The sequence below is a fragment of the Castanea sativa genome, chromosome 7 (genome assembly GCF_040712315.1).
Source record: "Castanea sativa cultivar Marrone di Chiusa Pesio chromosome 7, ASM4071231v1".
In the NCBI taxonomy this organism is placed as follows: domain Eukaryota; kingdom Viridiplantae; phylum Streptophyta; class Magnoliopsida; order Fagales; family Fagaceae; genus Castanea; species Castanea sativa.
The window spans coordinates 35,993,222-36,012,843 of NC_134019.1; the positions used below are offsets into that span (position 1 = coordinate 35,993,222).

At 37.5% G+C, this 19,622-nt stretch overlaps 2 protein-coding genes across 2 annotated transcripts; one reads left to right on the forward strand and one right to left on the reverse strand.

Moving 5' to 3' along the window:
* Positions 1-1,280: 1,280 nt before the first annotated feature.
* LOC142644391 (uncharacterized) lies at positions 1,281-4,854 on the reverse strand. The gene is made up of 4 exons (XM_075819018.1): positions 4,066-4,854; positions 3,541-3,975; positions 1,572-3,291; positions 1,281-1,318 (listed from the first exon to the last, which is right to left on the reverse strand). The coding sequence occupies exons 1-4, from the start codon at positions 4,852-4,854 to the stop codon at positions 1,281-1,283; spliced, it is 2,982 nt and encodes a 993-aa protein (XP_075675133.1).
* A 6,035-nt stretch (positions 4,855-10,889) lies between these two features.
* Positions 10,890-11,706, forward strand: LOC142642327 (uncharacterized). Its single transcript, XM_075816683.1, has one exon. It carries the CDS (start codon positions 10,933-10,935, stop codon positions 11,614-11,616), a length of 684 nt encoding a protein of 227 aa, XP_075672798.1. The 5' UTR covers positions 10,890-10,932; the 3' UTR covers positions 11,617-11,706.
* Positions 11,707-19,622: the final 7,916 nt, after the last annotated feature.

Here is a 19,622-nt window from a genome sequence, read left to right on the forward strand (position 1 = left end):
GTGATTTTAAGGGGCTCAAAAAGCTCAACCTGGGCACCATAACTTCACTATTTTTTATGTATGAAAGAGAAGGCATGAGATTCCATATGCTAATAAGTGACAAGGCTTAATGTTTTGCTTATGCTAATGCGTTGCTGCTTGAGATTCCTTAGCCTTAACCTTGCCGGATTTATGACTCTTGTGTTATGGTCCGTGGAACCAAGAAAGGACAAAAATCAGTTTAGCACTTATATTTTTGCAAGTGGTTGACTTTTCTTAGACTTGTGGCCCGAGGAGCCAAACAAGAATTAAGGTCAACTTAACACGTGTATTTCTTGCAAGCGATTAATTTCTCTTAGACTTGTGGCCCGAGGAGCCGAACAAGAACTAAGGTCAGCTTAATACTTGTGTTTTTTGCAAGTGATTAATTTCTCTTAGACTTGTGGCCCGAGGAGCCGAACAAGAACTAAGGTCAGCTTAACACTTGGGTTCTTTGCAAGTGATTAATTTCTCTAAGACTTGTGGCTCGAGGAGCCGAACAAGAACTAAGGTCAGTTTAACACTTGGGTTTTTTGCAAGTGATTAATTTCTCTTAGACTTGTGGCCCGAGGAGCCGAACAAGAACTAAGGTCAGTTTAACACTTGTATTTTGATTGATACAGAATTGAAATGAACAGAAGCCACACACAAAAGGAGATTCTTTTCTTAATAATAATATCGTCGTAAGTTATTTACATTCCAAGGGCGAGGAATCACCCTTCCATCCAGATCTTCTAAACGATAAGCCCCTACACCTGCTATTGAGGTAATTTTATACAGCCCTTCCCAATTAGGACCCAACTTTCCCCAAGCAGGATTTTTTGTTACCCCCACTACTTTTCTCAGTACCAAATCTCCTGGTACCAAGGGCCTAGACCTAACTCCCTTGTCGTATGTCTGCTTGAGCTTCTGCTGATAGCTGCCCATCTTCACATTGGCTATTTCTCTCCTTTCCTCAATAGTATTCAAACAATCATACATCCTATCGTGATTGCTCGCTTCGTCATACTGGTCGAACTTCAGGGTGGGAAAACCCGATTCTAATGGTATTATTGCTTCCATTCCATACGTCATTGAAAAGGGAGTCTCGCCTGTCGATCTTCGGGGTGTAGTGCGATAAGCCCATAATACATGAGGCAATTCTTCTACCCAGCCTCCTTTAGCATCATCCAATCATTTCTTCAAACCTGCCAAGATGACTTTATTTGTTGCTTCGGCCTGACCATTTCCTTGAGGATAGGACGGTGTTGAATATCCATTTCTTATTCCCATTTCTGCGCAGTACCGTCGGAAAGCCTTGCTATCAAATTGAAGCCCATTATCAGAAATCAAAGTATGAGGGACTCCGAAGCGAGTTATGATATTTTTCCAGATGAATTTCTTCGCATCCACATCCCTAATGTTGGCTAATGGCTCGGCCTCTACCCATTTCGTGAAGTAATCCGTGCCGACAATGAGCCATCTCCTATTACCTGGTGCCCGAGGAAAAGGTCCGACGATATCTAAACCCCACTTAGCGAAGGGCCATGGGCTGGATAACGGGTTTAAGTTACCTCCTGGTTGATGTATGCTAGGCACAAACCTTTGACATTGATCACATTTCTTGGCATAATCTTGAGAGGTTCTCTGCATGCTCGGCCACCAATACCCTTGGGTCATGGCTCTATGAGCTAGTGATCTTCCTCCAGTATGACTCCCACACACACCTTCATGCAATTCTTCCAGCAGAGGTTCCACGGCATCAGGATGTACGCAAAGCAGGTACGGCCCTGTGTAGGAACGTCTATAGAGTTTTTGCTCCTCTGATAGCCAGTAACGGGGAGCACTTCTTCGTACCTTCTCGGCCATTGTTCTATCTTCAGGTAGTATTCCGTGCTGCAAGAAAGCTACAATTGGGTCCATCCAACTTGGACCAACATGAACGCTGTGCACTCGTACTGCCGAGATGCTGGTCAAGCTAGAGGACAGTAAATCCTCCACTATGACCATACGTGGTAATTTCGAACCCAATGAAGTGGCTAACATTGCTAATGAGTCAGCATGAGAGTTATGTCCCCTTGGGACTTGCTGTACCTTAAAACTTTCAAACAAACCCAACACCCCTTGAACTCGTTTGAGATAGCTTTTCATTCGTTCATCTTTTGCCTCAAATTCTCCATTAACTTGCCCTACTACCAATCGGGAATCACAAAACAACCTCACTACCTTTCCTCCCAAGGGTTTAACCATCTGGGAACCCACCAAGAGAGCCTCGTACTCGGCCTCATTATTAGTGGCTGGGAATCCCAACCTCAATGACTTTTCAATGACTAGTTTCTTGGGAGATATTAACACGACTCCAACCCCGGCTCCTTTTCGATTTGATGCCCCGTCCGTGTAGACTTCCCAAGGAGTGATGTTTTCCATCCCAATGGACATCACTGTCATCACGGCATCTTCGTGGTTAACTTGACCTTCCGTGAACTCGGCCACGAAGTCGGCAAGGATTTGCCCTTTGATAGCTGTCCGGGGCATATACTTGATGTCATAAGCTCCCAGTTTAGTTCCCCACTTTGCTACACGACCCGTATAATCCGACTTCCTCATGATAGCTTGCAGAGGCAATTGAGTGAGTATTACTACGGTGTGAGCTTGGAAGTAATGGGGCAATTTCCTTGTTGCATGTACCATGGCTAAAAGCGCTTTTTCCAACAGTAGATATCGCTGTTCTACTTCTTGCAAAGACTTGCTGATATAATATATTGGTTTCTGGACCCCATCATCATTCCGTATTAAGACAAGACTTACGGAGTGATTTGTGACGGCTAGGTAAGCATATAACACTTCTTCCTTCTCGGGCGTTGATAATATCGGTGGTCTGGATAAGTATTGCTTTAAATCTTCAAAAGCCAAGTTGCATTCATTAGACCACCGGAAATCTTTCCACCTGTGCAAAAGGCGATAAAATGGGCGGCACCTGTCTGCGGACCGTGATATGAACCTGTTCAAGGCTGCAATCATACCAGCTAACTTCTGCACTTCTTTCGGGTTCTGAGGGGGATGCAAACCTAAGACAGCCTTAATTTGATCAGGATTAACTTCAATTCCCCGATGAGTAATCATGTACCCTAGAAACTTTCCCGAGCCCACTCCGAAGGAACACTTTGATGCATTCAAGCGTAACTTATACTTTCTTAACACCGAGAAGGTCTCCTGCAAATCTGTCAAATGGTCTTCTGTCCTCTTACTTTTAATTACCATGTCATCGATATAAGCTTCCATATTACGCCCCAACTGCGCATCAAACATTCTGGTCACCATTCGTTGATAAGTGGACCCTGCATTCTTTAGACCAAAGGGCATCACTCGGTAATGGTAGTTACCATTAGGGGCACGAAAAGCCGTTTTCTCCTGATCATTCAATGACAAAGGGATTTGATGATACCCTTAGAATGCATCCAAGAAGCTCATTCGGGGGTGCCCCACAGTTGCATCCACCAGTTGATCAATTCTAGGTATAGGGAAAGGATCCTTGGGACATGCCTTATTCAGATCTGTAAAGTCAATACAGACTCTCCATTTCCCATTCTTCTTTTTTACCACAACAGTATTGGCCAGCCACTCAGGATAGAAGATCTCCTTGATCGCCCCAGCTTGCTTTAGCTTACTAACCTCCTCCTTAACTGCTTCTGCGTGTTCTTGAGACGCTCCCCGAGGAGGCTGTTGTCTAGGTGTCGCATGGGGGTTAATATTCAAATGGTGGCAGATAACTTCTGGATTAATTCCTGGTACGTCATAAGTCGTCCATGCAAAAACATCAATATTATCCCGCAAGAATTGAACCAATTCTTCTCTTTCCCGTATCGGCAGCTTAGATCCGACTTGAAAATATTTCTCTTCATCTACCCCAATAACTACCTTGGTTAGCTGCTCGGCAGAGCCTTCATCCTCAACTAGGCCGACTTCCCGAGCAGCCTCCTTTAATTGCTATGATGTCTCAAGAACTTCTCCTTCCAACGAACCTCGGCCTGTACGAATAGTGGTAGACGTTAGACATTGCCTGGCTACCATTTGACTGCCATGTAATACTCCCATGCTTCCTCGTATAAGGTACTTCACCATCACATGTAAAGTAGATGAAACTGCCTCCATTGCATGCAGCCATGGTCTAGCCAAAATGGCCGTGTATGGAGAGTATGCCATAACAACTATGAAGTTTACCTGTACTTTGGAACCCTCCACCTGCACAGGCAACCTAATCATTCCCCGTGGGATCACCTGGTTTCCATCAAAACCGACCAACGGCTGGTCGTATTTTTCCAAGTCTTCTACTTTCAACTTTAATCCATTGAATAGGTCCGGATACATAATCTCGGCACCACTTCCATCATCCACCAAGACTCGTTTCACATCATATCCCCCGATACGAACTGTGACGACCAAGGCATCATCGTGGGGTTGAAACGTTCCCTCTTTATCCTTATCAGAAAAGCCCAATATGGGCGTCGCCGAGGACCTCATTCTTTTGTTTGCTTGATGATTCTCTTCCACGTCCTCATTCCCACACTTGTTTTGAACGGTCATGACCCGAGACGGTTTCCCAAATTCTCCTTTCGGCTGGGTCAAGATGACGTTAATAGTGCCTAGAGATGGTTGAGGGGCCTGACCCCAATATTTCCGAGTGTCTAGTTGTTCCTTTTTCCCATCCGGCTTTGCCAATAAGTGATTGATCTTCCCGGCCCTAATCAATTGATTCAAATGGTCGCGCAGTGTCCGGCACTCCTCCGTGGTGTGTCCCTTATCCTGGTGGTAATGGCAGTGGAGGTTTTGATTTCTCGTGGATGCATCTCCACTCATTTTGTTGGGTGGCCTAAAATATGGCTCATGCCGAATTTTCTCCAGTATGTGATGCACGGGTTCCTTAAATAGTGAGTTAATTAGAGGAGACTCGGCGGTCCTCGGATGGCTTGGAAAGTCTCGTTTGGGCCGAATACCTTGAAACCCCCTACCCGAAGATCCTTCCTCTCCAGATACCCTTTCATTTTGCCTTTGTTTTACATCTGATCTTCTTCTACCCGTTTATACTTATCTATCCGTTCCATGAGCTGACGCATGTTTATTGCGGCCTTCATTGTCAAAGACTTCCTCAACCCATGCTCCGTGGGAAGACCCACCTTGAAAGTTCTCACGGCTACACTCTCCACATCCCCATCAATTTCATTATACGTTTCCCAGTATCGGTCAGAATAGGTTTTGAGTGTTTCACCTTCCCTCATAGACATAGACAGTAGAGCATCCAAAGGTTTTGGAATCCTAGTACAAGTTATGAACCTTGCTCCAAATGCCCTAGTCAATTCCTCAAAAGACCTCATAGAACCTTCTGCCAAAGCATCAAACCACCTCATAGCCACGGGCCCCAAACTGGAGGGAAAAACTCTGCACATCAATGCCTCATTATTCGAATAAACGGCCATCTTCTGACTAAAATGACTAACGTGTTCTACAGGGTCAGTCCTCCCGTTATACATAGTAAAGATGGGTTGAGAAAACCTACGAGGTAGCTTTGCCCTATTTATCCTGGCCACAAAAGGAGATTTGGCAATTTGCCTCAGGGCTTTACCCATTGCATCACTCCCGTCATCGCGATATATCCCATCAGTATCAGGCATCCTTGTCTCCTTTTGCTGCTTTGCCCTAACGCCCGAAGACACACTGACACGGGTCACACTTCAAGTAGGCTCAAATACTGGGGGATCAATTCCTCCAAGGTTTGCTTCCGAACTGTCACTGGAAGAGCTAGCATTACCCTTACGTCTCCGCTTCCTACTATCCACGCACTTGCGTAAGTAAGCTATCTCAGATTGCATCTGTTGCAATACATCATCGCGAGACATATGCCCCTCAGTTAGTGATCGTTGCTCAGCCTCCTGATCCCCATCATGTGCTTTCACCACCCCTGAGGTATGTCCCTTCCCTTTATCACGCTGGAGACTTACAGCTACGTCTCTGCTTCGTGAACTTACGGATTCTTCCCCTTCTTGATACACCTCCGCCATATACTTCTAGATGGAATGTGTTACGTTGTTGTTGTTCCCACAGACGGCGCCAATTGTAAGGACCAAAAACGCATAAACTTCGCTGTTTGTTTATTCACTAAAGGTCCCCATACAATACATTTGGTAGAAAGGGTTCAACAACAAGAGTCCCCCTGACCGTAGTGTCCTGACTCTAATTTATATCATTTGTTCCTTTCATCGTGGCCTTACACCTCACAATCTACTATGCTTTTCCCTCTGACACCTGTCTGTCGGTAATGGAGCAGAGTTCTAACTTTGCGTTCAGCACTGTTTAGGTCATATCCACATTAATGCAACGGATTGAGTTGGTATCCTCCAATTAATGCGGCCAGAATGGTTGTTGCCGGGCATTTAATGCAACCCTCTAAATTAGCCTGCCACCTTCGGATATTTGTAACCCTTATGTCAGCAGTGCCCATGCCACATCATCTTCGGGTATCCCCAGGTAACTTCCCTTACTCCTTTACTTCATCTTGCTTAATGCATGTCGGCCTTCCTTTCCTCGGGTCTTCGGGTTCTTGGGTCCTCGGAACCTCACAGATGTTATTTAGTTATATAACCTCTTTTGAAATTTGAGTTTTAAGCAGATAACCACTTATGTAGATCGTTTGAATGAAAATATCACATTAGACAATCTATACACTAGTTTTCAACATCTATTTACAAATAATCAAAGAACCCCACAAATAGAAAAAGATACCATTTCCAAATGTCTAAAGTTTAGTACAACCACGTACCTAACTAGCGGTGGGCCTCCCCCATAGTGGCGTGGATTGATGAGCCGACTACCACCTCAACTGTCTAGCATCCTCGGGTCCAGGATCCACATTTGACAATAGTTACATATTTGACATGCATGCAATCATGTTAATAAACCATTGATCTCAAGCAGATATTAACAAAATGACACTTAACTATATTAGGCAAACATAAAATATTAGGCAAATTAAAAAAGATACGGTTCAAATTAAAAAAGATACAGTTCAAAAAGATATGGTTCAAATTCATTGAAAAACAACCATCTTCAGTACCCCTAAATTCAACAAATGGAGGCAAGCATAACATGGAAAGGCAACAAAATATCCACAAAATTATATCGGCTTAATCAATCTACCACTAAAAATTAAAATTAAACCTCTTTTTATAGAAATCGTTGCAATTCAAACCATAAACCCATTTACAGTGACATCATCAACGGAAAGTGCTTAAATAAAACGATGTCGTGTGGATATTTTAACACATGCCAATTACATGTGAACATCACTTCACTCCAAGCCACACTACATTGTTTTGATTAAGCATTTACCATTAATGGCTTCACACGTAATGGGTTTATGGCTTCACTTGAAATTTTTTTAAAGTATAGGGTTAATTTGAAACTTGTAAGAGTGTAGGATATAATTTGTAACCACCTCTAACCTATAGGGTTTAAATGTAAGTTACCCTTTTTTTAGTTGATAAGTGATTTACCCTTTTTTTCTTAATTCATCCGTAAGTCCAATTTTATTTTAGAAAGCCTACCACACTGACCACAAACCCTATCTTGTATGCCCCCAATTTAAGCACATAACTAACATAAAATAAAATAAAATAAAATCCAATCTAATTTTATTCTATTCACAAACTAAATTCTAATTTTCCCTTCATAAAAATTAACAGAAGTGCTAACCCACCAATATTGTTCATAGTCATTCCTTAATTTCTAATTTTAAGGGCTACTCAACATCATTCCCTCTTCCATGCTACACCCCCTTCCCAAGTCTTTCTTCCTTGATTCAATGTGCTTTCACACAAAAACTTTACACCATCAAGGATATTTTCCTCATTGACATAAAAACATCACCATTACATTGAAAGAACTCTATGATTATTTTTTATTACACAGCCAATGACCCTACAAACACCATGGTAGCAAAAAGACTTTTTACAGTAGTGGAACAAAACAGCAGCATATTATTTATTTATTATTCAGTAGTTGAAGGGAGGATTTCAACCCTGAATATCTCCACTAAAAAAAACCATGAAATATCAACTAGTTGATATTTCTTATTAAAAATATAATAAAGTGAAAACAAACTACAATGTAATCTGACCATACTTGCTTGCCATTCTAGATTCACTTAACTATCAGCAGTAAACAAGTTATCAGCCGCTGCCATTAAGGCCCTCCCAACAACCTCCTATCTAAGTTGGAAAGGTCAGGATAATTCTGTCACTTTTTGAATGTTGGAACGAATCTGTACATATTCTCTTTACCGACTTCATTTCTTTAACGGATTAGTATTTTTCTTACCTATCATAAAAAAATAATGGAACAAATCTGCTTTCTAGAAACACTCGTGTTCCATCCAAACCAAGAATCAAATTAATTGGGTCAAAAACTCAACATTTGAAACATCCTATCCAAGCACAGACACTAATTGAATTTATCATGATGTGCAATAGTCAGCAATCTAAACTATCGTTGACCTGGACTTGAACCTGGTGTCCTGATCAGCAAGTCTTCCACAAGTCATCTTATTTTTTGCTGGAATGTCCACAGTGGCGGCTCTTGTTCAGGACACTAATTGAATTTATCATGATGTGCAATAGTCAGCAGTCTAAACTATCGTTGACCTGGACTAGAACCTGGTGTCCTGTTCAGCAAGTCTTCCACAAGTCATCTTATTTTTTTCTAGAATGTCAATCGTGGTGGCTGTTGTTCATGTATTCTTTAAGAAACATAAATTATATAATTTTTTTTTTTTAGCCTTTAGGTAATTATGTTTAATTCAATATTTTAATTTCATTCCGTTTCGGCTGTAACGGCCGAAAAATACCGTGCCAGTAAACAAACTAACACAGTAACCCACCTTATTTCACTTTGGAAAAATTTTTGAGTGTTTTGATAAATACCGGCTGAAATTCAAGATTTGACCGTCATGAAGTTTGTGCTTCAAAAAAAAAATTGCTCTTAAAACCAAAATAAATTTGCATTTTGTAAACCAAAAAACCTCAAAAGGAAAAAAAAAATGAAAAGAAATGAAATGAACAAAGGTACCTGTATAGCTAAAAAAAATCGTATTGAGAAATTTGAAACTCAAAACTTAAGAAGAGGTACTGTCGCATTGGTACTGGTAGAAGACATAACAGTTACGAACAAGGAGGAAGGTAAAACGTAAATGTAAAAGTGTAGATGAAGATGTGAAAAAATTTAAAAGTATGAAGTGTAAAAATCGAGGAGACAGTGGTTAAAAATAAATAAGAAAAAATAATTAAAAATAAGAAGTAAGTAATATATGTTTGATGATGAAAAATAATATTGTAATAAAAAATAATAAAAGGTTAAAAATTGTGTTGTATTGGACAGTGTGTTTAGTCGAAGGAATCAGGTCACTGCCTAGTCTATAGTAGTTTTATTATAATTTTTTTTTTTTTAGATTTTAGTTCAAATTTTTTTTGAGTTTTTTCTTTTTGCTTAAAAGACCCTAATATATTGTTAAGTTGCTTAAATTATGGATCAAAATTTAATTTTATTGATATAAAATTTAATTTTTTTAAAAAATGTTAAATAAATATAAAATTTAATTTTTTTTAAAATATTAAATAGATATAAAATTTTAAATTATTATATATAATTTTTTTTTGAGGTGATCTGGGACCACCCTGATGGCGCTGCCACTGAATGACCATCAGTCGTCTAAGTTGGGCTAGTTTTATCTGACAGATACCAGTTTTTTTGTGTTCTAGCTATTGATTATGACGTTGAGAATTGGCCTCTACAGTTTTTCCACAAACTTTCTGTCTCACCCCGAGTGTTGTAAATATCAATCTAGACAAGCCAAATTCCAATTAAAGATTTGAGTCATTTGACTAGTTGCCAGTCCTTATCCAAAATGACCGTGGAAAGAAGGAAACTTATCATGGTACTGGACCTAGTGGAATATGACCACAGATTCAAAGGACCTTTATTTAAAACTAAAATTGTTATATACTCCGATTAATTTTTTTGCAATGAAAAGGTGATCAAAGATTGCTAGAAAAATAGACGGAGATTAATTTAGGGTATTAAAGAAGGATTAAGATCCTCTCCAATTATTAAGATAATTTTGTTATCAAATTTCCAAAATACTACTATTCATTCAAATTTGAAATGTGAACTAGATAATTGTCACGTTTTCAATATATATTTAATAAAAAGAACTAGGTTTTGGTATCTCCCCTTCCCCACCCACATTTTAATAATTATTTTCAATATATATTTAATAAAAAGAACTAGGTTTTGGTATCTCCCCTTCCCCACCCACATTTTAATAATTATTAAATAATTATTAAAATGTGGGTGGGGAAGGGGAGATACCAAAACCTAGTTCTTTTTATTGAGAAAACTAAATAATGTCATTACTTATTAATATACCACTTTTTTTGTTTTTGTTTTATATGTGTGTGAAGCTCCCTTTTGGAGACTTGAACCCCAACTCTTACCCCCACACCCCACAAGCACTTATACTTGTGGAGTGATCATCACACCAAAAGTGTGCGGTGATCATTAATATACAACCCTTAATATACATGTTATCAATAATTTTAAATAGATATCATGATAATGATAATTAACATGTTTTTAAATATTTGATAAATTGGTTAAGAACCTTAAAGTTTAGTGGTATAGTTTGGTCTTGTGTATAAGGTGAATTGGAATTCAAATCATACTTTTCCATTTACTGTAATGATTAAATGATTAAAAAAAACAAAATAGATACAGAACTTACCATGAAAATAACCTAGGTACTTTCAATAATGGAAATCTTACTCCCTATATAAATCAAAGAGCGGTGCTCCATTTCTTGTACAAACCGAGTAAAAGAACAAAACAACTATGGCTCACCACATGTTTTTCCTCTCTTTCCTAGTAACCCTAGTCATAGCCATTCAAGGCATTTATGCTGTTGAATATGTTGTCACCAACACCGCCGGGAACACTCCTGGTGGAGTTCGTTTCAACAATGAGATTGGGTCTGGATACAGTAAGCAAACGTTGATTTCTGCCACAAATTTCATATGGAGCCTCTTCCAACAAAACAATGCTGCGGACAGAAAGAACGTGCCCAAAGTGAGCTTGTTCATTGATGACAGGGATGGAGTTGCATTTGCTAGCAACAACGAGATCCATGTTAGTGCAAGGTACATCAATGGCTATTCTGGAAATGTGAAAACCGAAATCACTGGAGTTTTATACCATGAAAGTACACACATATGGCAATGGAATGGAAATGGGCAAAGTACTCCAGGAGGATTAATTGAAGGAATTGCTGATTATGTGAGGTTGAAGGCAGGGTATGCACCTAGCCACTGGGTGAAGCCTGGGCAAGGTGATAGATGGGATCAAGGCTACGATGTTACAGCTCGATTTTTGGACTATTGCAATAGTCTTAGAAATGGGTTTGTGGCTGAATTGAATAAGAAATTGAGGAATGGTTATAGTGCTAATTTTTTTGTTGAACTGCTAGGGAAGAATGTTGATCAGCTCTGGAAAGACTACAAAGCCAAGTATGCAAAATAAGGGTGCTGATTAAGAGCAAGTCTGTATGAATAAAATGTGTATCAAGCAATTACATAAATCATGAGATAATTAAATGTGCTTGGATAATTACTTATATTGCCTTCATGCACAACAGTTTTAAATTTTTTTTTTTTTTTTGGGTTTCTTTTTAGCTTTCTCAGTTTGAAATTTGAACTATGCAAGATGCAATGCAGATTCTTAAGACAACACAACCAAGCATATATGCAACTTTCACTACAACTTGAAAAAAAACAAAAACAAAAACCCCGATGCAACTTGAAGGTCTTATCAATCTTACGAGTTGTTTCATAGTTCAATATAGCATTGATTATTGAATTATCATCCAAGATAATTCAATAATAGCTCTTCTCATCCAAGATAAAACAAAATCTAATCAACATATATGTAGGGACATGGGGTCGGTGACCAATGTTGGCCCACTCCCATGGGGATGGGCCTAGCCTAGTACTCGTAATAGACGGACATAGAATCAATACTCAGGGATAGCTTGTTATTGTTGAATCGGGCTTGGCCCGACGTTAACAAATGGGTTGGGGACGACCGAAGACTCAATAGTCTAATATGGGGTCGGTAACCGACCACTATTAGTGCCTTGGGAGAATCCGCTGCCGAACGCTGTTTGACACCCGCTGCAAGTTTCAAGCAAATCTTCAGAATGGGCCAATTTACGAGGGATTCAGGGCAGAAGTGGGGGCCACGTGAGAAAAGGTGAAGTAATCATTTGGGTCTCCACTAAGGGGAGACCATAAAAAGGAACGGAGGAAGAATAAAAAGGGGGGTTGGCAAACATAGAGAGAGGTGTGAGACAACAAGAGAAGAGGAGGGAGAGAGGAGGAATTAGAGAGGGTAATGATTAGGCTTGTGAAAAAGAAGGTTAGAGGGTTGGGCTGTCAAGGTAGTGTTTGAAGCAATAATTAGTAGGAGTGCAAGGAAACCCACTAACAAATAAATTGGGAGCCCAAATTATTCATTCCAAAAGAAAGCACCACTGGGTTTGAGTACCACAATATATATAAAAGTAGTCCTCTAAAGCAAGCAAATATCATAACTAGCACACACATCCTTTCATGATTATTGCCCAAGACACCATTAAAGACTGATATTTCATATTCTCAAAAGCAAGCTAGCTTTCAAATAGCAACAATAGCCACTTTTACTATTGTAATATTATGGGGAGAAATTCCTGCTTTGCAAATTAAGGGGGGATCAGACATTATTTTCAAAGCCACCAATTCTCAACTCTGAATCCTCTTCACTCTGATTCCTAAATTTCTTTTAACCAGGTGAAAATTATCTCATGCTTCTAATAGCACCATTGAAATGTCTTAGTAACTCGATAATTAACTTCCCAATTAGCAAAAGAGCAACTTAACTATTGTTGGCATGCACCACCCAGCAACTTAAAATTTTATTATAACTCTAATGTTATTGTACTGATGATATTTGTACAGCTATGTTAATCTTCATTTGACATTGTTGGACTCTTCTTAATTGATAATGAAAACTATTATATGTATTTTTGTCATTTTTGAACATGTACACTTAACTTTTGTTATACTCGATCTTTTCACATTAATTTTCTAATATATTGGTTTGACATTACTAGAAATTTTTATCACTTACTGGATTCATGTCTTTATTCACCATTAAACCTCCTATTGTTGCTGTTAGAGGCAAAGACATGTAATCGTTCACTTTTCTTGACGTAATTTGCATTTATTTATTTATCTTTACACCAATATAAATCACTACATGGACAAGCTCTAATACTTTTAGATTACTATTTTGCAACTAAGAGTCCGTTTGGATAGAACTTATTTTGCTGAAACTGAAAACTGAAAACACTGTAGCAAAATAATTTTTAAATATATGAATAGTTTTGTGAGACCAATTTTTAATGAAAAAGTTGTTAAAAAGTGAAATTTGTGGGACTCATGAACAGTGCATTTGTACACTGTTCATGGCTGAAAAGTCAAAATAAGTTGCTGGGTAAAAAAAAAAAAAAAAAAAAAAGCAAAAACGTAGACGCACAAAACGGCGGATCCAAACGCCCTCTAGTGTCCTGTTGTTTTTGTCCTTCAGTAATTTGTCCTCAAGTCACCTAAGTTGGGCACGTTTCTATGTCGAAAACCCAGGTTTTCTATTTTTTATTTTATTTTATTTTATATATGTTCTGGTTTTAGATTATGATGTTGTAATTGTCATATTCAGTTTTTTCCACTCTAGACTTGCCAAATGCCAATTAAAGACGACAAGTTGTCAATTGTAAGCCTTATGTTAGAACCTCTCTGAAGGGTATGTTTGAATATCTCTTATTACTGAAAATTGAAAATTTATTAATGAAAATACTATAGTAAAATAATTTTTAAATGATAAATAATGCCCGTGGGTCCCATGAACAGTTTTTAAATGATGAATAATTTTTGTTTTTCCGTATAGCTGGGTCTCATGAACAGTACACGAGACCCAGTTGCTGAACGTAAACTCCAGACGTGAGTTTGGAATGCAATCCAAATTCACACTAAATGATCGTAGGAACCTGATGAAAACTTTTACTAATTGCCTAGTGGTGCATGTGTATAGGAAAGCTAATAGTTGTGTTGACAAACTAGCTAAAATGGGAGATGATCTTATATTAGACTGCCTCTTTCTGAATGACCCATTGCCTGGGTGGATGATTTGTTGGCTAATGACAAAACCGAGCATGTTTGTAACAAATTTATTGTTCCTTAGGGTTTGTTTAGAATTTGCTTATTTTGTTGAAACTGAAAACTTTTTGCTGAAAGTACTGTAGATGAATGTAAAAGTTAGCTGATATAGCACCGTAAGACCCATGAATAGTACCAAAAAGTGCAGTGAGACTCATGAATTGTAGTAAAAATAAGTTAAATGGTGAAATAAGTTGGCAAAAATAATTTTTGTTCAACAGACACTTAGTTATAATTGTTGAGGGGAGGATTGATGCCTCTGAATAAAATTTTGGGAAACCAAGCCGAAACCCAGCTATGGGCTCTTGAGATGGTGCTCAAAGGCTTTGGGTGTGGTGACAAGCCTATCCAAGCAAGAAATGAAGGTTGCACTTGACAAAACAGCAACAGAAGCCCAATAAAAATGCTTTACAATACTTAATTAATATGTTAGTAGTCCTGTTCAGATAGTGCAAGAAAAATAAATTCTCCAGCGGTAGGGATGAAATTACACTTAGAGTCCAGCAGTCAATGATTAAATAAATTTAGGAAAATGTTCACTCCTAGGAGTCCTTGTGTGTCTTGGTCAGGAGAATTTATTGTACTTTTAGTCATCATTACATTAATGTGAGGGAAAAATTCTATTGTTACAAATACATTATATCCTTCAATAGTAAAATAAAAAGTAAAAATTAAAGGTTCCATGGGAAGAAGAAAGGGATTAATTGACATGGTGTGAAGGGAGAGAGAGATCCTAGCTCAGTGCAGCAAGTATTAAGCTAAGATTTTGGGGGGTATGTGTACATAAGGCATGAATGGGGGTAATGTGGGGCTATTTTGAGTGAGTGGGACAAAACACTCCAAAAACCCACCATGTGCCATATTACCCAAAGAAGCAAGGCAGCCCCAAGAGTAAATCTTCTACTTCTGGCCAAATCCTAGGATGATTAAACTTGATTCCCTGCCTCTAATCAGTCCTACGTTTTTTGGATTCTTGTTAATTAATACTTCCCTAAACTTCACTACAAAAACATAAGCACCTCAGCCCACAAACACACAGCTACTCCCTCTGAAACTTTTTAATTTGTTTGCCATTTTGCTTGTAATTCAGCTCTCCTCAAGCTCACAACTCATTCCCCTTAACCCACACTCCCCTAGCCTCAGACATCTTTTTTCCTCTTTTGCATAATCATAGCTCATAAATGCTTCCCTTCAGAAGTTGAGTTTAACCAATGGGATTAAGGCAAGTATCAAGAACGAATCTTAGTGCTGCAATTGAGACTTGGACCCCAAGAAGTAGAATTCAACACCTCAAGCCAGACATCAAAGTCTAAGTCCACTTTAGGGGTTCTGCTAGAGATCCCTTTATGCCCTCCAAACCACATGTTCCCAATTTTTCCCCTTTAAGATTCATGGGCTTGGCACATGAACCATGTCTTAAACGTTTTTAACATTCATAGCATCAATTTGTTGAGATTTGGATAACTTGGTTTCAGCCCCCCTTCCACTGGAGATATAGTCTTGAGGAAAATGATGGAGTTCCATCACCCATTAGACTTTAGCTGATATCACAACCTTTGGGCATTGCTCACGTCAGGTCGAGGATGACAAAAAGCTGATGCGACAGCCCCTAGTTCATCCTCAAAGACTTGGTTCTCTTGTAGAGGCATCCAGCTGTACCTTGGTCAAGGATGAACAAGGACTGGTTGTCCACTTTCAATTATCTGCCTCTTGCTAGGGTTCTTTGGATTAGGCTTGCTCATATCATATGGGAGGGTTCTTTGGATTAGGCTTGCTCATATCATATGGGTCGGTTCCTTTGGGCTGAGTTGTTTGCATCCTACAAAATGGACATTAACAACACATGTTGCCATGGGTTTTCATCCCTCGTGGATTTTTATTATTAGTAAATATTTTTTTGGGTTTTCGTAGATATTTGTAATGGGCCTTTGGGCAATGAATTGTAATATTTGAAATAATAGGATAAGTTTCAAAATGTCTTTGTAAATAACATTTACTAAGATGGATTCCATATCGTAAGTAATGTTCATGATTTCTAATAATCACCTCACAATTTAAATGGTAAGCTTCTGGGATTGAATATTTACCATGAGCTTTGAAGATATATATTATGGATGTTGTGGTGTAATTGATGACCATGTGTTTCATGGGTTTATAATATGAGAACATAATCTTTACAATAACTTCCTATGAGCTTTTATAAAATGATTGCCATGTTTTTGCCATAGTAATGTTTAAGAAATAATTATAACATAATATTCTTTTGCCAAGCGTTAATAATCTTGGGCTTTTGATAAAATAGTGCCAACGTAAATTGAGCTTTTGATATTACCAGTGAGTACTGGGTTTTTGATATTACCAATGAAAATTGGGCATTTTTTGATGTTGTCAATAAAAATTGGGTTTTTGATATTGTCAGTGAGAATTGGGCTTTTTGACATTGCCAATGAAAATTGGGTTTTTGATATTGCTAGTGAGAACTGGGCTTTTTGATGTTGCTAGCAAGAACTGGGCTTTTAATGTATAATTTGCCATGGGTTTGAATCATAGGCTTTGATTATGGGATTGAATCTCATTGATAAAATAGTATTGTCATGAATTTGAATCATGGGCTCTTTCAAATATTGTTAAGCATAAAAATTCTTGAGCTTTAGAAAGAATGAGATTTTAATTTGCTCAATAAATAATTTAGGTTTTACAAAAATATTGGATCTTATAGTGTTTGACATTTGTAGCCCAATTTTGTAATGGAAAAGAGGACGGTGGTGGGCTTGCATAGTAATAGTAAAAAATATTTAGGTATGCCCAATAATTTGTTTGTGACATTTGAAAAAAAAAAAGTATTATTTAAATAATATTAGGTATAAAAAAAAAAAAAAGTACCCTAACAATAATTATATTCCCAAAAAAAATGATCATGAGTCCTTTGTCCAAACAATTAACATTGGTGGAAATGAGAAAAGTTGAGAAACCTTACTTTCCAATTTATATATAAGACGGCTAGGAGCCTTGGACCTTTTTTCTTTTTTGGACGGGGTTTCGTCCTTTTCTATTAATTATTAAGTACCATACTGTGGGCAGGACTGTTACGGTATTAGATGACACGATAGTTTATTATGGGTCTTTGACTATTTTGGGATATATTATCACATGATAAATTTCTAAACAAAACATTGATACTGACGTGGAAAAATCTAAACCAATTGATACTCAGGCTGATTAGAATTTTAAAAGCACTATGTTTCAGTTACCTTAGAATTTTGAGAACAGTGGGGGAATTCACCTCCAAACTATCCTCCACTGTCTAACCATACAGCACATTTGCTTCATGAACGTTCACACTTATCTTGAATTAGCCATCCTAAAGATTGTTTATGCCTATCACTCCAAAAGAATTTTTTTTATTTAATTATCACCCCATAAGAACTTTGACCACATTTTAGTAAACTCTCGACAGCAACTAAAACAGTTAGGCCAATGGGTATAGACATCACATGGTCATAAAGCTCCTTTAGTATCTTGTTTAAACACTAATGATTTTCTCATTCATTCTTGACAAGTTTATGCTAAATGATTTTCTCATTCATATAAAGTTCCCTTTTCCTGGTATAATTATCTTTTCCATTTTTCCTATCTTCGCTAAATTCTTTTGAAAATAATCTTCATGTACATAACACATCTAATCAGACATTTTCTTTACATTAAAACTCAATTTCAATGCTGCTATAGCTCTTGTCAACCAGCTACCTAAAATATTTTCTGGCAAATTATTGCAAATTAGGAATTTCAGGCATACTCAAATGAATGCAAATTAGGCAAAATCTAATAGAGAAAAATTTAGAACTCTTTAGGCTCAAGAAACCAAACTCAAATCAGAGTACTTGCACAACCCAAACTTAAGTCAGATTAAATGCACAAGCCAAACTTAACTCAGATTAAATGCACAAGCAAACAAAATTGAACTCAGATTTTAGAAATTACCTTAATGCGATTCTGATCCTTTAACTCTGATTTCTAAGCTTGATGGTGAGAGTTGCAAGTGATGGTTTTGGTGAGAGTTGCAAGTGATGTTAGGTTAGGGTTTGGGGTTCTGCTGGATCCCCCCCCCCCCCCCCCCTTCTTTCCCTTATGAGAGAGGTATTATACATTTTTTATTTATGGAAACTAGTGTGTAGCTAGAGGACATACGTATAGCTTGCTAATTCCCAAACCCCCCACTTCTTTCCCTCACAAGAAAGGCATTGTACCTTTTTTTTATTTATGGAAATTAGTGTGTAGCTAGAGGACACACGAATAACTTGCTAATTCCCAAACCCCGCACTTCTTTCTCTCACAAGAAATGCATTGTACATTTTTTTATTTATGGAAACTAGTGTGTAGCTAGAGGACACACAAATAGCTTGCTAATTCCTAAACCCTCCAGTTCTTTTCCTCGCGAGAAAGGTATTGTACCTTTTTTATCTATAAAAATTAGCGTGTAGCTCCGTGCATATACACGAATACAATTAAAAATAATCATCATTATATGATTCAAATTATACGTGATATTAGCTTACACTTTTTTTGAATAGTACATTTCTAATATACACCTACCAGCTAACAATTATACCATTCATTTATGGTTAAAATAATATCAATTTTCTAATAAGAGAGCATATTAACTTTAATTTTTTCACCATACCACTTAGAAAGTTACACGTTTAGAGTCTTTAGACCGTTCCATTTATAAGGTAAACGTGTGGATGTATGCAACTCATAAATTTATTACTATTATTAATTTTTAGAAGAATGCAACTCATAAAATGAATGATATGATTTACACATTCAAACAATACATTATATTTAAGGGCTTGGCCTATACCTATAGTACAATAATACCAAATAAACATAAAAGGATAATTAAACCCTTAATCCCAAAAAAAAAAAAAAAAACACCAACCTTACATGATAAATTTTTTTTGTTGAGAATGTTACATGATATATTTTTTTTTGTTGCCAAATATTCAGCTTTTTTCAAAATTTTTTACTAAAAAGCTTAGATTCGATGTTATTTAGTTGTATAACATCTTTCTTTCTTTTTTTTTTTTTTTTGAGAAACTAGTTGTATAACATCTTTTAAAACTTACTTTTAAGCAGGAACTGCGTAACAAAAATAACTTCAGGGATAATAATTTTTTTTTTTTTACAGGAACATATTTGAAAGAAAAAAATAAATAAATAAAAGCCTGATTTTCATAATAGAATATTTCATAAAACAATTAATAGTACTTATTTTTA